Source organism: Bombina bombina, chromosome 1, assembly GCF_027579735.1.
Source record: "Bombina bombina isolate aBomBom1 chromosome 1, aBomBom1.pri, whole genome shotgun sequence".
Classification (NCBI taxonomy): domain Eukaryota; kingdom Metazoa; phylum Chordata; class Amphibia; order Anura; family Bombinatoridae; genus Bombina; species Bombina bombina.
In genome coordinates, this window is record NC_069499.1 from 470,903,642 (window position 1) to 470,921,286 (window position 17,645).

Below are 17,645 nucleotides of genomic sequence, written 5' to 3' on the forward strand. Positions count from 1 at the left end.
GGATTCTGTCTCTGAGGTTGATGCTGATAAATCTTCATATTTATTTAAAATGGAATTTATTCATTCTTTACTTAAAGAAGTACTAATTGCTTTAGAAATAGAGGATTCTGGTCCTCCTGATACTAATTCTAAACGTTTGGATAAGGTATTTAAAGCTCCTGTGGTTATTCCAGAAGTTTTTCCTGTTCCTAATGCTATTTCTGCAGTAATTTCCAAAGAATGGGATAAATTGGGTAATTCATTTACTCCTTCTAAACGTTTTAAGCATTTATATCCTGTGCCGTCTGACAGATTGGAATTTTGGGACAAAATCCCTAAAGTTGATGGGGCTATTTCTACCCTTGCTAAACGTACTACTATTCCTACGTCAGATGGTACTTCGTTTAAGGATCCTCTAGATAGGAAAATTGAGTCCTTTCTAAGAAAAGCTTATCTGTGTTCAGGTAATCTTCTTAGACCTGCTATATCTTTGGCTGATGTTGCTGCAGCTTCAACTTTTTGGTTGGAAACTTTAGCGCAACAAGTAACACATCGTGATTCTCATGATATTATTATTCTTCTACAGCATGCTAATAATTTTATCTGTGATGCCATTTTTTGATATTATCAGAGTTGATGTCAGGTTTATGTCTCTAGCTATTTTATCTAGAAGAGCTTTATGGCTTAAAACTTGGAATGCTGATATGGCTTCTAAATCAACTTTACTTTCTATTTCTTTCCAGGGTAACAAATTATTTGGTTCTCAGTTGGATTCCATCATTTCAACTGTTACTGGTGGGAAAGGAACTTTTTTACCACAGGATAAAAAATCTAAAGGTAAAAGTAGGGCTAATAATCATTTTCGTTCCTTTCGTGTCAACAAAGAACAAAAGCCTGATCCTTCATCCTCAGGAGCAGTTTCAGTTTGGAAACCATCTCCAGTCTGGAATAAATCCAAGCCAGCTAGAAAGGCAAAGCCTGCTTCTAAGTCCACATGAAGGTGCGGCCCTCATTCCAGCTCAGCTGGTAGGGGGCAGGTTACGTTTTTTCAAAGAAATTTGGATCAATTCTGTTCACAATCTTTGGATTCAGAACATTGTTTCGGAAGGGTACAGGATTGGTTTCAAGATGAGACCTCCTGCAAAAAGATTTTTTCTTTCCCGTGTCCCAGTAAATCCAGTAAAAGCTCAAGCATTTCTGAAATGTGTTTCAGATCTAGAGTTGACTGGAGTAATTATGCCAGTTCCAGTTCTGGAACAGGGGATGGGGTTTTATTCAAATCTCTTCATTGTACCAAAGAAGGAGAACTCCTTCAGACCAGTTCTGGATCTAAAAATATTGAATCGTTATGTACGAATACCAACGTTCAAAATGGTAACTGTAAGGACTATCTTGCCTTTTGTTCAGCAAGGGAATTATATGTCCACAATAGATTTACAGGATGCATATCTGCATATTCCGATTCATCCAGATCATTATCAGTTCCTGAGATTCTCTTTTCTGGACAAGCATTACCAGTTTGTGGCTCTGCCGTTTGGCCTAGCGACAGCTCCAAGAATTTTTTCAAAGGTTCTCGGTGCCCTTCTGTCTGTAATCAGAGAACAGGGTATTGTGGTATTTCCTTATTTGGACGATATCTTGGTACTTGCTCAGTCTTTACATTTAGCAGAATCTCATACGAATCGACTTGTGTTGTTTCTTCAAGATCATGGTTGGAGGATCAATTTACCAAAAAGTTCTTTGATTCCTCAGACAAGGGTAACCTTTCTGGGTTTCCAGATGGATTCAGTGTCCATGACTCTGTCTTTAACAGACAAGAGACGTCTAAAATTGATTGCAGCTTGTCGAAACCTTCAGTCACAATCATTCCCTTCGGTAGCCTTATGCATGGAAATTCTAGGTCTTATGACTGCTGCATCGGACGCGATCCCCTTTGCTCGTTTTCACATGCGACCTCTTCAGCTCTGTATGCTGAAGCAATGGTGCAAGGATTACACGAAGATATCTCAAACAATATCTTTAAAACCGATTGTTCGACACTCTCTAACATGGTGGACAGATCACCATCGTTTAATTCAGGGGGCTTCTTTTGTGCTTCCGACCTGGACTGTAATTTCAACAGATGCAAGTCTCTCGGGTTGGGGAGCTGTGTGGGGATCTCTGACAGCACAAGGAGTTTGGGAATCTCAGGAGGTGAGATTTCCGATCAATATTTTGGAACTCCGTGCAATTTTCAGAGCTCTTCAGTTTTGGCCTCTTCTGAAGAGAGAATCGTTCATTTGTTTTCAGACAGACAATGTCACAACTGTGGCATACATCAATCATCAAGGAGGGACTCACAGTCCTCTGGCTATGAAAGAAGTATCTCAAATTTTGGTTTGGGCGGAATCCAGCTCCTGTCTAATCTCTGCGGTTCATATCCCAGGTATAGACAATTGGGAAGCGGATTATCTCAGTCGCCAAACGTTGCATCCGGGCGAATGGTCTCTTCACCCAGAGGTATTTCTTCAGATTGTTCAAATGTGGGAACTTCCAGAAATAGATCTGATGGCGTCCCATCTAAACAAGAAACTTCCCAGGTATCTGTCCAGATCCCGGGATCCTCAGGCGGAGGCAGTGGATGCATTATCACTTCCTTGGAAGTATCATCCTGCCTATATCTTTCCGCCTCTAGTTCTTCTTCCAAGAGTAATCTCCAAGATTCTGAAGGAATGCTCGTTTGTTCTGCTGGTAGCTCCGGCATGGCCTCACAGGTTTTGGTATGCGGATCTTGTCCGGATGGCCTCTTGCCAACCGTGGACTCTTCCGTTAAGACCAGACCTTCTGTCACAAGGTCCCTTTTTCCATCAGGATCTGAAATCCTTAAATTTAAAGGTATGGAGATTGAACGCTTGATTCTTGGTCAAAGAGGTTTCTCTGACTCTGTCATTAATACTATGTTACAGGCTCGTAAATCTGTATCTCGAGAGATATATTATAGAGTCTGGAAGACTTATATTTCTTGGTGTCTTTCTCATCATTTTTCTTGGCATTCTTTTAGAATACCGAGAATTTTACAGTTTCTTCAGGATGGTTTAGATAAGGGTTTGTCCGCAAGTTCTTTGAAAGGACAAATCTCTGCTCTTTCAGTTCTTTTTCATAGAAAGATTGCTATTCTTCCTGATATTCATTGTTTTGTACAAGCTTTGGTACGTATAAAACCTGTCATTAAGTCAATTTCTCCTCCTTGGAGTTTGAATTTGGTTCTGGGAGCTCTTCAAGCTTCTCCGTTTGAACCTATGCATTCATTGGACATTAAATTACTTTCTTGGAAAGTTTTGTTCCTTTTGGCCATCTCTTCTGCCAGAAGAGTTTCTGAATTATCTGCTCTTTCTTGTGAGTCTCCTTTTCTGATTTTTCATCAGGATAAGGCGGTGTTGCGAACTTCTTTTGAATTTTTACCTAAAGTTGTGAATTCCAACAACATTAGTAGGGAAATTGTGGTTCCTTCATTATGTCCTAATCCTAAGAATTCTAAGGAGAGATCGTTGCATTCTTTGGATGTTGTTAGAGCTTTGAAATATTATGTTGAAGCTACGAAATCTTTCCGTAAGACTTCTAGTCTATTTGTTATCTTTTCCGGTTCTAGAAAAGGCCAGAAAGCTTCTGCCATTTCTTTGGCATCTTGGTTGAAATCTTTAATTCATCTTGCCTATGTTGAGTCGGGTAAAACTCCGCCTCATAGGATTACAGCTCATTCTACTAGGTCAGTTTCTACTTCCTGGGCGTTTAGGAATGAAGCTTCGGTTGACCAGATCTGCAAAGCAGCAACTTGGTCCTCTTTGCATACTTTTACTAAATTCTACCATTTTGATGTATTTTCTTCTTCTGAAGCAGTTTTTGGTAGAAAAGTACTTCAGGCAGCAGTTTCAGTTTGAATCTTCTGCTTATGTTTTTCGTTAAACTTTATTTTGGGTGTGGATTATTTTCAGCAGGAATTGGCTGTCTTTATTTTATCCCTCCCTCTCTAGTGACTCTTGTGTGGAAAGATCCACATCTTGGGTAGTCATTATCCCATACGTCACTAGCTCATGGACTCTTGCTAATTACATGAAAGAAAACATAATTTATGTAAGAACTTACCTGATAAATTCATTTCTTTCATATTAGCATGAGTCCATGAGGCCCGCCCTTTTTTTGTGGTGGTTATGATTTTGTAAAGCACAATTATTCCAATTCCTTATTTTATATGCTTTCGCACTTTTTTATCACCCCACTTCTTGGCTATTCGTTAAACTGAATTGTGGGTGTGGTGAGGGGTGTATTTATAGGCATTTTGAGGTTTGGGAAACTTTGCCCCTCCTGGTAGGAATGTATATCCCATACGTCACTAGCTCATGGACTCTTGCTAATATGAAAGAAATGAATTTATCAGGTAAGTTCTTACATAAATTATGTTTTTGATCCCACCCTACTTTTTTCATTAACTCGTGGACTCTCCACAACTTCGGTATTGGTTTCTCAGTGTAATGGATCATGGACTCTTACTATCTTTATGCAAAAACACAGAATTTATACTTACCTGATAAATGCATTTCTTTCATGGTAGTAAGAGTCCACAAGACCCCACCCTGGTAAAAAAATTTTAGTGATGGTTATTTCTTTTCTGTCACTTTTTTTTTTCCCCCAGCTCCTATATTTCTTTGTTCCCTTTTTTTTCCCTACCTCTTTTTGCTTTGCTATATGTCAGACTAACTACCATAGAGGTGGGAGGGGTTATATAGAACTATTGGGGTTTGGGAATCTTTGCCTCCTCCTAGTGGCAGGGAAGGTAATTCCCAGAGTAATGTATCATGGACTTTTACCACCCTGAAAGATATAAATTTTATCAGGTAAGCATAAAATAGTTTATTTTTAAAATATGTGCCATGTTGATGCAAATTGTTAGCAAGCACATTCATAAAAATATGCTGTATATCTTTTTTAATATAACCCTAAGTCATTGCTCATATAATTAGGATGGGTTGAGTAAAGAACATTCAATAAAAGTTTAACAAATTCTTGTTTGTTGTACATTTTTTAGAATTCCTGTGCACTTATTTGGTTCTGATTTACTAATAGTTGTGCAAAACCTTTGCACATTAGTTAATCAAACCCAAAATGATAGCATTTGAATTGAAAAGATTAATCTCACTGAATTGACATTTATAGATAATTGTAGCTGAGTATTTTACTTTTTTTACACCATTTAAAGAAAAAATAATTTCTAATTGGGGTTGTGAATTTGATTTGCTAGTAGTATAATTTTTGTAGATGAATAATATGATTCTGTGGGCATCACAACTTTAAGAAATACTGAGAAAGTATTGGCTCATATATTTTAATTGGTTGATAGGGATGTTATTTTGGTAATCTAGTACTTTATACGATTCCATATGTGTGCCCTTCTTTTTATATATAAATGGACCTAGAAATTAGATTTTTGTTTCTGCCAATAAAAAATATTTCTTCCTTTTTAATTTTTTTTTTTTTTTTTAAAAAGTTGTTGTTTTTTTTTGTTTTGTTTTCCCCCCATTTTCACTAAGATTGAGTCTTGGTAAATATTTAATAAAACATGGCTTTGTGTCCATTTGATCCACATATTAAATACTGCTATGTTATAATATTCTTTATTTGTGGTATTTTATCAAAGATTTCACATTTGCGCATTTGATAAAGATGTACAATATGTAAAGATGTTGTTCAATTCTGTCCCATTCACATTTTTTATTTGAATAGGTTAAGATCTATCTTTATTTTGCAGTTCAAAGGATTTGATCCCAATCAGTTATGTGTTGCAACCTTGTTGTTCGAAGGTGATCGTGAAAAAGTGTTACAACATGAGAAGCAGGTGTATGATATTGCTGCAAAATTTGGGTATGTTTAAAAGTGTACAATAATAATACTAATAATAATAAAATAATATTTTGCTAATACCATACATTAAATGTCTCAATTTGAGAATATTTATTACGTAGAAATATATGTACAAATCCTCCACCTACACTTACCCGTAAAATTATGTACAGGGGGGACAATATATACATGTGTATTTATTGCTCATTCATTCATTAGTCTGCTAAAAAAAAATATGAAAGTATTTTAAATGTTTTTAGGTTTATCTTGGGCTTATAAGAAAAACTCTCCAAAACAACTTTTATTAGTTACCTTATAGGTAATTATTATTGTCCTTTGTGACAGACTCTGCACCAGATTATTAGTGGCACGTTATTTATTTATTTATCTTTGCTTGTGAGTCAACTGTGCACAAAGTAAAAAATGATCATGGCCACATTGCAAGTTAAAAGTAAAATATATATATATATCTCTTATCCCCTAATCTTACATATGTTAGCAGATTTTAGTTCCTTCGCTGGTTATAAAATTAATTATGACAAAAGTGAACTTATGTGGGTAAGTAAGTCAAGGGCAAGTTATCAGTATCATCCTTTTAAGACGGTTGAATCTTTTAGATACCTCGGTATTATACTTCATAAAAATCAGCAAAAATGGTATGTCTTAAATTTTCGACCGTTATTTTAGAAGGTTAAAAAGGATCTTGAATTATGGGCTTCATTTCCTCTTTCTATTTCAGCCCGAATTAGTTTAATTAAAACAATTATTTTCCCACGTATCCTGTATCCACTTCAAAATCTACCTCTGTTACTTACCAACTCAGACATTCGACAATTTCAAACCAGTGTATCTAGGTTTATTTGGGGAGGAAAGAAACCACGTATTTCTCTAAACAGATTAATGCAAAAACGTAGTGTAGCTGGTTTAGCATTACCCAATCTTAGACTTTATAATCTTGCCGCCTTAGGTAAAATTGCTTTGGACTGGATCACAGATTCTAACTATTTTGCAACTATTAATTTGGAAAGTTTCCTTACCCAACCCTTTGCATTAAAGGCCGTTTTACATTGCTCTTTGCAGAATATTCCCTCCAAAATTAAATCATTGATTTCAATTAAAAATATTATTGTTGCTTGGCAGAAGTTTTGTAATATCTTAAATGTTTCTCCACATTTTTCAAATGTTCTACCTATAGTTGGGAATCCTGAATTTATCCCAGGGAACTTTTATAAACTTTTCAGTACAGTCAAGCACTTGATGAGAATATGGAAATTCTCCCACAAGATGCTCTTTTTCAGCAATATGGCTTATCCAGGAATAATTTATTTGCTTATTTCCAACTTTGTCATTTTCTATCCAGGCAGATTGGATCGTTGGTGCCCTTTAGTAATTGGACAGAGATCAATATGTGTATTAATAAATTTACTTTAGGTAATACTTCTATTTCTCTTATGTATGATCTTATGTTGGCCAAACAAAGCTTGCCATTTTTGGAGGAACTATGTAACATATGGACCGATGTGTTCCCGAATGTGCAGCAAAGTTTTGCTTCCTTAGATACATGTGTTATTCCTATAAGCTGGAAATAATCACATTTTAAACTTATTAATAATTATTATTTGTCCCCTCTTAAGATGTTGCGCTTTTTTCCTAATCAGCTTTTTGTATGTAATCGTTGTCGCTATCCTAAAGCTAATCTATTACACATTTTTTGGTTTTGTCCCAAAATATTCAAATTTTGACAGAAAATTCAATATTGGTCTAGTCATATGTTTAACTCATCTTTTCTCCTTACACCAGAGCTTATAATATTTTTAAACTCAGATGCTGATTCAGCTCCGCAACATCAATATCCTCTTAAGATTATTATTCTCACGGCACGGTTTTTGATAATCAAGAATTGATTGGCACATTCAGCTCCCTCTTTTGTTTCATTTCTGAAAGAAATCCAATTACATATTATTTTTGAATCCTTTTATAGACATTTTGCTATAGAAAAAAATCTCTACATTTATATAAAAGTTATTTCAGTCCATTAATTAAGTCTTATCCATTAATAGTTCAAAAAATTATTCTCTTACCTTTTCTGAGCTCTAAATGCTTTGTGGATCTGGTACTTCATAATGAGTTCCCTCCAATGTGGGTTGCGAATTTTAGAGAGGTGTGGGTTAGGGGGTCGGGAGAGAAGGTTGTTCTTCCCTTTTTTTTTTTATTTTTTTTTTTTTATTTTAGGTATGTTTATAAATTCATTAATTTCCGTTTACTGTTACTGTCTTGTATGTCCGATTACCTAGTATGATAAAAGGTCAAGTTGTACAATTTTTATTTGTTGATTCCATAAGGGGCAGTCGTTAAATTATTTGGGTTGCCGGATATATTTTGTTACGTACAAATGTCATGATTTTCATTTCCTGCTATCATATTTTTTTTTTCTGTAAACGAAAATGGATGCTAAATAAAGATTTAATAAAAAAAAGTATATATATATATATATATATATATATATATATATATATATATATGTATATATATATATATATATATATATATATATATATATATATATATATATATATGTATATATATATATATATATATATGTATATGTATATATATATATATATATATATATATGTATATATATATATATATATATATATATATATATATATATATATGTATGTATATATATATATATATATATATATATATATATATATATATATATATATATATATATGTGTGAGGCCCTGCAATTGCATCTTTAGGGTCTTGAGGGTCTAGTTTAATCTATCCTTCTGTAATAACATTTTCCCTGGTGAGTGAAACAAAATTTTACAGTTTGGCATCCGCTATGGAGCAGACTGGGACTACTACTAACTTGGTACATTATGGTTGTGTTCTCTCACAACTCATTAAGGCGGTATATTGTTATGGGCATATAACCTTTTTACTGTAATCATAGTGATTTCTGTGTTGATAATAATGCAAGTGCATATTACTATATGCTAAGTTCAGCGCTTCGCTTGGCTGTCATTTTTCTACTTGTCACTTTTCTCTAATTAGTAAACTTTACTGCAATTGTGATAATGCTACTACATATTGCTGTATATATAGTTCAGTAGTTTGCTTGACTGCCATTATATTAATTTCACTGTAAATATTGTGAATTTCTGTTAGTGGGTTGATACTAAGGCAAGTTGCATCTCATTCATTTTCTTACAGTCCCTTTTTAAAATATTCCGTACTGTGTTTTTGTATGTGACAGACTCCTATATTCTGGAAAATGGTTTGAATACAGTCCTGGCTTAATCCTCTATTGCACTTCTGGTCTATACCTCAGTATTTCCGCACTAGCTTTTTTAAGCTTTAGGCTCTAGAGCATATCTGCTTGAATTCTGTATTGTAGTTCTAGGTATACCGCAGTATCTGCTTAAATATTGCTTGGTAGGTCTAGTGCACTCCACAATATCTGCCGGAAATTTGTATTGACGTTCTAGTGTATACGGCAGTATCTTCTTAAATATTACATTGTAGGTGTAGTGTATATCACAATGTCTGCTTAATTTCTGTTTTGCAGGACTAGTATGCTGAAATATCTGCTTACAATCTGTATTGCAGTTCTTCTGCATTCTGCAGTATCTGCTTTTATTGTATTCCAGGTATAGTATATACCGCAATATCTGTTTAAACTCTGTTTCGCAGTTCTTGGGTAGACCTCAGTAACTGTCTTCTGTATGGGATTGCATGTCTGGTGTTTTCCACATCACCTTCTTCAATCCTGGATAAAATTCTGTATTGCAGTTTCAGTGTATCCCACAGTAACTGTTTTCCTCCTGTATTGTAGTTCTAAAGTATATCGCAGTACCTACTTGTAGCCAACATTGCAGGATTAAGGTGTACCACAGTAACTGTTTTAAGCCAGTATTGAAGGTCTAGGTAGACCGTACTATCTGATTAAAGTCTATATTGCAGGACTAGCATATATTGCAGTATCTGCTTAAATACCACAGTATATGCTTTATATCCTGTATTTCAGTTCTAATGTATATCATTGTCTCTGCGTAAATCTTGCATTGCATTACTATCGTTTACCACATTAACTGGTATCTGCTTAAATACTGTATTGCTGTTCTAATCTATATCATTGTGACTGCTTACCTCAGTATCTGTCTCTTCACTGTGTTACAGTTCTCAGGTACACCACAGTTACTATTTAAAGCTGCAGTATAGGTCTGCAGTACGCTGCTGTACCTTTTTCATTTGCTGTATTGCAGTTATCTAGGCCACAGTAACTGCTTTAGATCAGTGGGCAGTTCTGAGGTTTACCACAGTATCGGTTGTTTCTTCAATGATGTTTTTGAATATCTTCATTCTGCTTGTTTTTCTACCTTTAATCATTCTGATAAATGGGTGTTGTTGCTTTCTCCTGTTAAGTGTAGTCAGTCCACGGGTCATCCATTACTTATGGGATTATATCTCCTCCCTAACAGGAAGTGCAAGAGGATCACCCAAGCAGAGCTGCTATATAGCTCCTCCCCTCTACGTCATACCCAGTCATTCTCTTGCACCTAACTAATAGATAGGACGTGTGAGAGGACTGTGGTTGTTAAACTTAGTTTTTATTTCTTCAATCAAAAGTTTGTTATTTTAAACAGCACCGGAGTGTGTTGTTTCTTCTCAGGCAGCATTAGAAGAAGAATCTACCTGAGTTTGTGTATGATCTTAGCGGTCGTAACTAAGATCCACTTGCTGTTCTCGGCCATTCTGAGGAGTGAGGTAACTTCAGAACAGGGGATAGCAGGCAGGGTTCACCTGCAAGGAGGTATGTTGCAGTATATTATTTTCTAAGGAATGGAATTGACTGAGAAAATACTGCTAATACCGATGTAATGTAAGTGCAGCCTTAAATGCAGTAGTAGCGACTGGTATCAGGCTGATATGTATGTATGTTTACACTGAGGTATTTCTGGGGAATGGAACTTCACTAAGAAAATACTGTATATATTTAAGTAATATTTGAGCCTCCACTGCAGTGAAAGCGACTAGCAGCAGGCTTATTAATAACATTTCATAATTTTATTTTTAAAACGTTTACTGGCATGTTAATCGTTTTTTTCTGAGGTACTTGGTGATAAAACTTTATGGGCATGATTTTTACCACATGGCTGTCGTTTGTTTCTGAATAAAATCAGTTTACTGAGCTTCCCCACTGTTGTAATATGAGTGGGAGGGGCCTATTTTAGCGCTTTATTGCGCAGTAAAAATTCAGTCACAGTCTTCCTATTTCTTCCTCCATCATCCAGGACGTCTCTACAGAGCCCAGGGGTCTCCAAAACTAGTTTTGAGGGAGGTAATCACTCACAGCAGACCTGTGAGAGTGTGTTTTGACTGTGATAAAAACGTTAATATTAAATTGTTATCCGTTTTTGGGTACTAAGGGGTTAATCATCCATTTGCTGGTGGGTGCAATCCTTTGCTAACTTAATGCATTTACTGTGAAAATTTGGTTGCTATAACTAATTTGGTTCATTGTTATTTCAACTGTGACAGTTTTTTTGTGCTTCTTAAAGGCACAGTAGCGTTTTTTATATTGCTTGTAAATTTATTTGAAAAGTATTTTCCAAGCTTGCTAGTCTCATTGCTAGTCTGTTTAAACATGTCTGACACAGATGAATCTCTTTGTTCAATATGTTTAAAGGCCAATGTGGAGCCCAATAGAAATTTGTGTACTAATTGCATTGATGCTACTTTAAATAAAAGCCAATCTGTACATGTAAAGAAAATTTCACCAGACAACGAGGGGGAAGTTATGCCGACTAACTCTCCTCACGTGTCAGTACCTTCGCCTCCCGCTCAGGAGGTGCGTGATATTGTGGCGCCAAGTACATCAGGGCGGCCCATACAAATCACTTTGCAAGACATGGCTAATGTTATGACTGAAGTACTATCTAAATTGCCAGAATTTAGGGGTAAACGCGATCACTCTGGGGTAAGAACAGAGTGTGCTGATAATAATAGAGCCATGTCTGATACTGCGTCACAATTTGCAGAACATGAGGACGGAGAGCTTCATTCTGTGGGTGACGGATCTGATCCAAGTAAACTGGACTCAGACATTTCAAATTTTAAATTTAAGCTTGAGAACCTCCGTGTATTACTAGGGGAGGTATTAGCGGCTCTGAATGATTGTAACACGGTTGCAATTCCAGAGAAAATATGTAGGCTGGATAAATATTTTGTGGTACCGGCGTGTACTGACGTTTTTCCTATACCTAAAAGGCTTACAGAAATTGTTAACAAGGAGTGGGATAGACCCGGTGTGCCTTTTTCACCCCCTCCTATATTTAGAAAAATGTTTCCAATAGACGCCACCACACGGGACTTATGGCAGACGGTCCCTAAGGTGGAGGGAGCAGTTTCTACTCTGGCTAAGCGCACCGCTATCCCGGTGGAGGATAGCTGTGCTTTTTCAGATCCAATGGATAAAAAGTTAGAGGGTTACCTTAAGAAAATGTTTGTTCAGCAAGGTTTTATATTACAACCCCTTGCATGCATTGCGCCTGTCACGGCTGCGGCGGCATTCTGGTTTGAGTCTCTGGAAGAGACCCTTAGCACAGCTCCATTGGATGAGATTATAGACAAGCTTAAAGTCCTTAAGCTAGCTAATTCATTTATTTCTGATGCCGTAGTACACTTAACTAAACTTACGGCTAAGAACTCCGGATTCGCCATTCAAGCGCGTAGAGCGCTGTGGCTTAATTCCTGGTCAGCCGATGTGACTTCTAAATCTAAATTGCTTAACATCCCTTTCAAAGGGCAGACATTATTCGGGCCCGGTTTGAAAGAAATTATCGCTGACATTACTGGAGGTAAGGGCCATGCCCTGCCTCAAGACAGGGCCAAACCAAGGGCTAAACAGTCTAATTTTCGTGCCTTTCGTAACTTCAAGGCAGGAGCAGCATCAACTTCCTCCGCTCCAAGACAGGAAGGAACTGTTGCTTGCTACAGACAGGGCTGGAAACCTAACCAGTCCTGGAACAAGGGCAAGCAGGCCAGAAAACCTGCTGCTGCCCCTAAGACAGCATGAAGTGAGGGCCCCCGATCCGGAAACGGATCTAGTGGGGGGCAGACTTTCTCTCTTCGCCCAGGCTTGGGCAAGAGATGTCCAGGATCCCTGGGCGTTAGAGATCATATCTCAGGGATATCTTCTGGACTTCAAAGCTTCTCCTCCAAAAGGGAGATTTCATCTTTCAAGGTTGTCAGCAAACCAGATAAAGAAAGAGGCGTTTCTACGCTGTGTACAAGACCTTTTACTAATGGGAGTGATCCACCCAGTTCCGCGGTCGGAACACGGACAAGGGTTTTACTCAAATCTGTTTGTGGTTCCCAAAAAAGAGGGAACCTTCAGACCAATCTTGGACTTAAAGATCCTAAACAAATTCCTAAGAGTTCCATCGTTCAAAATGGAAACAATTCGGACCATCTTACCTATGATCCAAAAGGGTCAGTACATGACCACAGTGGATTTAAAGGATGCCTACCTTCACATACCGATTCACAAGGATCATTACCGGTATCTAAGGTTTGCCTTCCTAAACAGGCATTACCAGTTTGTAGCTCTTCCCTTCGGGTTAGCTACAGCTCCAAGAATCTTTACAAAGGTTCTGGGCTCTCTTCTGGCGGTACTAAGACCGCGAGGAATAGCGTTAGCTCCGTACCTAGACGACATTCTGATACAAGCGTCAAGTTTCCAAACTGCCAAGTCTCATACAGAGTTAGTTCTGGCATTTCTGAGGTCGCATGGGTGGAAGGTGAACGTAGAAAAGAGTTCTCTATTGCCACTCACAAGAGTTCCCTTCTTGGGGACTCTTATAGATTCTGTAGAAATGAAAATTTACCTGACAGAGGACAGGTTATCAAAACTTCTAAATGCTTGCCGTGTCCTTCATTCCATTCAACACCCGTCAGTGGCTCAATGCATGGAGGTAATCGGCTTAATGGTAGCGGCAATGGACATAGTACCTTTTGCACGCCTGCATCTCAGACCGCTGCAATTGTGCATGCTAAGTCAGTGGAATGGGGATTACTCAGATTTGTCCCCTATGCTAAATCTGGATCAAGAGACCAGAGATTCTCTTCTATGGTGGCTTTCTCGGCCACATCTGTCCAGGGGGATGCCCTTCAGCAGGCCAGATTGGACGATTGTAACAACAGACGCCAGCCTGCTAGGTTGGGGCGCTGTCTGGAATTCCCTGAAGACTTAGGGATCATGGACTCAGGAGGAAAGACTCCTTCCAATAAACATTCTGGAATTAAGAGCAGTTTTCAATGCCCTTCTGGCTTGGCCTCAGTTAGCAACTCTGAGGTTCATCAGGTTTCAGTCGGACAACATCACGACTGTGGCTTACATCAACCATCAGGGAGGGACAAGGAGTTCCCTAGCGATGATGGAAGTCTCAAAGATAATTCGCTGGGCAGAGTCTCACTCTTGCCACCTGTCAGCGATCCACATCCCAGGCGTGGAGAACTGGGAGGCGGATTTCCTAAGTCACCAGACTTTTCATCCGGGGGAGTGGGAACTTCATCCGGAGGTGTTTGCCCAACTGCTTCAGCATTGGGGCAAACCAGATCTGGATCTCATGGCGTCTCGTCAGAACGCCAAGCTTCCTTGTTACGGATCCAGGTCCAGGGACCCGGGAGCGGTACTTATAGATGCTCTGACAGCACCTTGGGTTTTCAACATGGCTTATGTGTTTCCACCCTTCCCGATGCTTCCTCGATTGATTGCCAGGATCAAACAGGACAGAGCATAGATGATTCTAATAGCGCCTGCGTGGCCACGCAGGATCTGGTATGCAGATCTAGTGGACATGTCGTCCTGTCCACCATGGTCTCTGCCTCTGAGACAGGACCTTCTGATTCAGGGTCCTTTCAAACATCCAAATCTAATTTCTCTGAGGCTGACTGCATGGAGATTGAACGCTTGATTCTATCAAAGCGGGGATTCTTGGAGTCAGTGATTGACACCTTAATACAGGCTAGGAAACCTGTTACCAGGAAAATTTACCATAAAATATGGCGTAAATACTTATATTGGTGCGAATCCAAGAGTTACTCATGGAGTAAGGTTAGGATTCCTAGGATATTGTCTTTTCTACAAGAAGGTTTAGAAAAGGGTTTATCTGCTAGTTCGTTAAAGAGACAGATCTCAGCTCTGTCTATCCTTTTACACAAACGTCTGTCAGAAGTTCCAGACGTTCAGGCTTTTTGTCAGGCTTTGGCTAGGATTAAGCCTGTGTTTAAGACTGTTTCTCCGCCGTGGAGCTTAAACTTAGTTCTTAACGTTCTACAAGGTGTTCCGTTTGAACCCCTTCATTCCATTGATATCAAGCTGTTATCTTGGAAAGTTCTGTTTTTAATGGCTATTTCCTCGGCTCGAAGAGTCTCTGAGTTATCGGCCTTACATTGTGATTCTCCTTATCTGATTTTTCATTCAGACAAGGTAGTTCTGCGTACTAAACCTGGGTTCTTACCTAAGGTAGTCACTAACAGGAATATCAATCAAGAGATTGTTGTTCCATCATTGTGTCCTAACCCTTCTTTAAAGAAGGAACGACTTCTGCACAATCTGGACGTCGTCCGTGCCCTGAAATTTTACTTGCAGGCAACTAAGGATTTTCGTCAAACTTCTTCCCTGTTTGTCGTTTATTCTGGACAGAGGAGAGGTCAAAAAGCTTCGGCTACCTCTCTCTCTTTTTGGCTTCGTAGCATAATACGTTTAGCATATGAGACTGCTGGACAGCAGCCTCCTGAAAGGATTACAGCTCATTCTACTAGAGCTGTGGCTTCCACTTGGGCCTTTAAGAATGAGGCCTCTGTTGAACAGATTTGCAAGGCTGCAACTTGGTCTTCACTTCATACTTTTTCAAAATTTTACAAATTTGACACTTTTGCTTCTTCGGAGGCTGTTTTTGGGAGAAAGGTTCTACAGGCAGTGGTTCCTTCCGTGTAAAGATCCTGCCTTTCCCTCCCGTCATCCGTGTACTTTTAGCTTTGGTATTGGTATCCCATAAGTAATGGATGACCCGTGGACTGACTACACTTAACAGGAGAAAACATAATTTATGCTTACCTGATAAATTCCTTTCTCCTGTAGTGTAGTCAGTCCACGGCCCGCCCTGTTGTTTATGGCAGGTCTAAAAAAATTTAACTTAAACTCCAGTCACCACTGCACCCTATAGTTTCTCCTTTCTCGTTTGGTTTCGGTCGAATGACTGAGTATGACGTAGAGGGGAGGAGCTATATAGCAGCTCTGCTTGGGTGATCCTCTTGCACTTCCTGTTAGGGAGGAGATATAATCCCATAAGTAATGGATGACCCGTGGACTGACTACACTACAGGAGAAAGGAATTTATCAGGTAAGCATAAATTATGTTTTCTTGTACTTAAAGGACTAGGTTCTTAAATCTCTTAGATGTGGTTCATTTCCTTTGCACTCTGTGGTTTCTAGCTTAGGTTCAGAAGGTAGGTTGCCCTCAGTCGGTTTATCTTTAACTCCAATCGGATATCTGTAGTGGTATCCTTGTCGAGCTGTTCCTTTATGTGTCAGTGCCAGTTTCAAGACTAGCATCTTCCCAGTGCTCTGGGTATTCAAATGGATTTGTTGGTTCAGATCCTACTTCTTCCTCCTTTAGGGAGGTATTACAGGCTGTCTAGGACTCTTTTTACTGGATGATATTTTTCTACAAATTTTCTTCCTCCTCTCTTGGTGGTGAGAGTCCACAAACTCGCCCATATTTTTTCTAATGGCAGCAGTTTCTAGTATGCACCTCTTTACCCTATTGTCTCTCTTTCTTTTCCTCCTAGCCTTGGCTATACTTCCTACTGAGAAGGAAAGGGAAGTGGGAGGGAAATATGAAACCTCTGGTATATAGGGTGTCTTTGCCTCCTCCTGGTCATCAGGTCTTGTACTTTCTAAGAGTAATGATTTTTGTGGGCTCTCACTACCAAGAAAGTAAGAATAAGTTATGTTTTACTTCATAGTGTAAAAAAAGCCAGAAAGCTACAAAAAAACTAAAACAAATTGAATTTGCTCTGTAGTTCAAATTATTATCTTTGGAAAAAAATCAGTTCCCTGTTAATGTTATGATTAAATTGTTTGTATTAGGTAATGAAAAATACAATACAGGTACCAGTCAAACTCAATACATATGTCATTGTAATGAAAAGCTTAACATTATCACATGGGAGAGTCCAAGTAGTTTCGAGGTAGCCAACTTATTTAGCAAACTTATTGTTCCAGCAGATCCTACCATCTTGGCCCGCCGTTAGGGGACAACTCGGTCCCTGGAACTCCCCAATTCCTTATAATCCAACCTTAATGCCCTCCTGGGAGTGGTTTTCAACAATAGTGTAAGTAGAGGCAATTTCTCTTCTGTAGTCTCCCAGGGGAATATATACTTGTGATTGAGCTGTTGACTGGTTATGTGAGTAACTACCAGTTACTCGTCCTAAACTTATTTTATCTAACTAATTAAGAAAACTACCAAACAAATAGAAAGGAAAAGAGAAAAAAAAAAGAAAAAAAAAAAAAAAAAAAAAAAAAAATAGAACAGTCATAAATCAAGGGTTAACATCATGATAGCAAAAACAGCTTATCAGCACTTCATCTCTCCTTCCCGCCCCCCACTGCTTCCAATCTTTCAAAGGCACTAAAAATATGTGGAGCGGAAATGTATTTATATACCTATTAATACAGGCTACTTTCTAGTGTGGCTCCTCCGTCACCC

General features: G+C 38.3%; 1 protein-coding gene across 2 annotated transcripts in view; it reads left to right on the forward strand.

Annotated features, from left to right (window-relative positions):
- AGPS (alkylglycerone phosphate synthase) overlaps window positions 1-17,645 on the forward strand; it is a 705,364-nt gene that overhangs the window by 458,698 nt on the left and 229,021 nt on the right. For both annotated transcript variants that reach the window (XM_053698493.1, XM_053698494.1), the window contains exon 14: window positions 5,762-5,874. In XM_053698493.1, coding sequence (XP_053554468.1) covers window positions 5,762-5,874 — 113 coding nt within the window. The remainder of the gene's footprint in view (window positions 1-5,761; window positions 5,875-17,645) is intronic.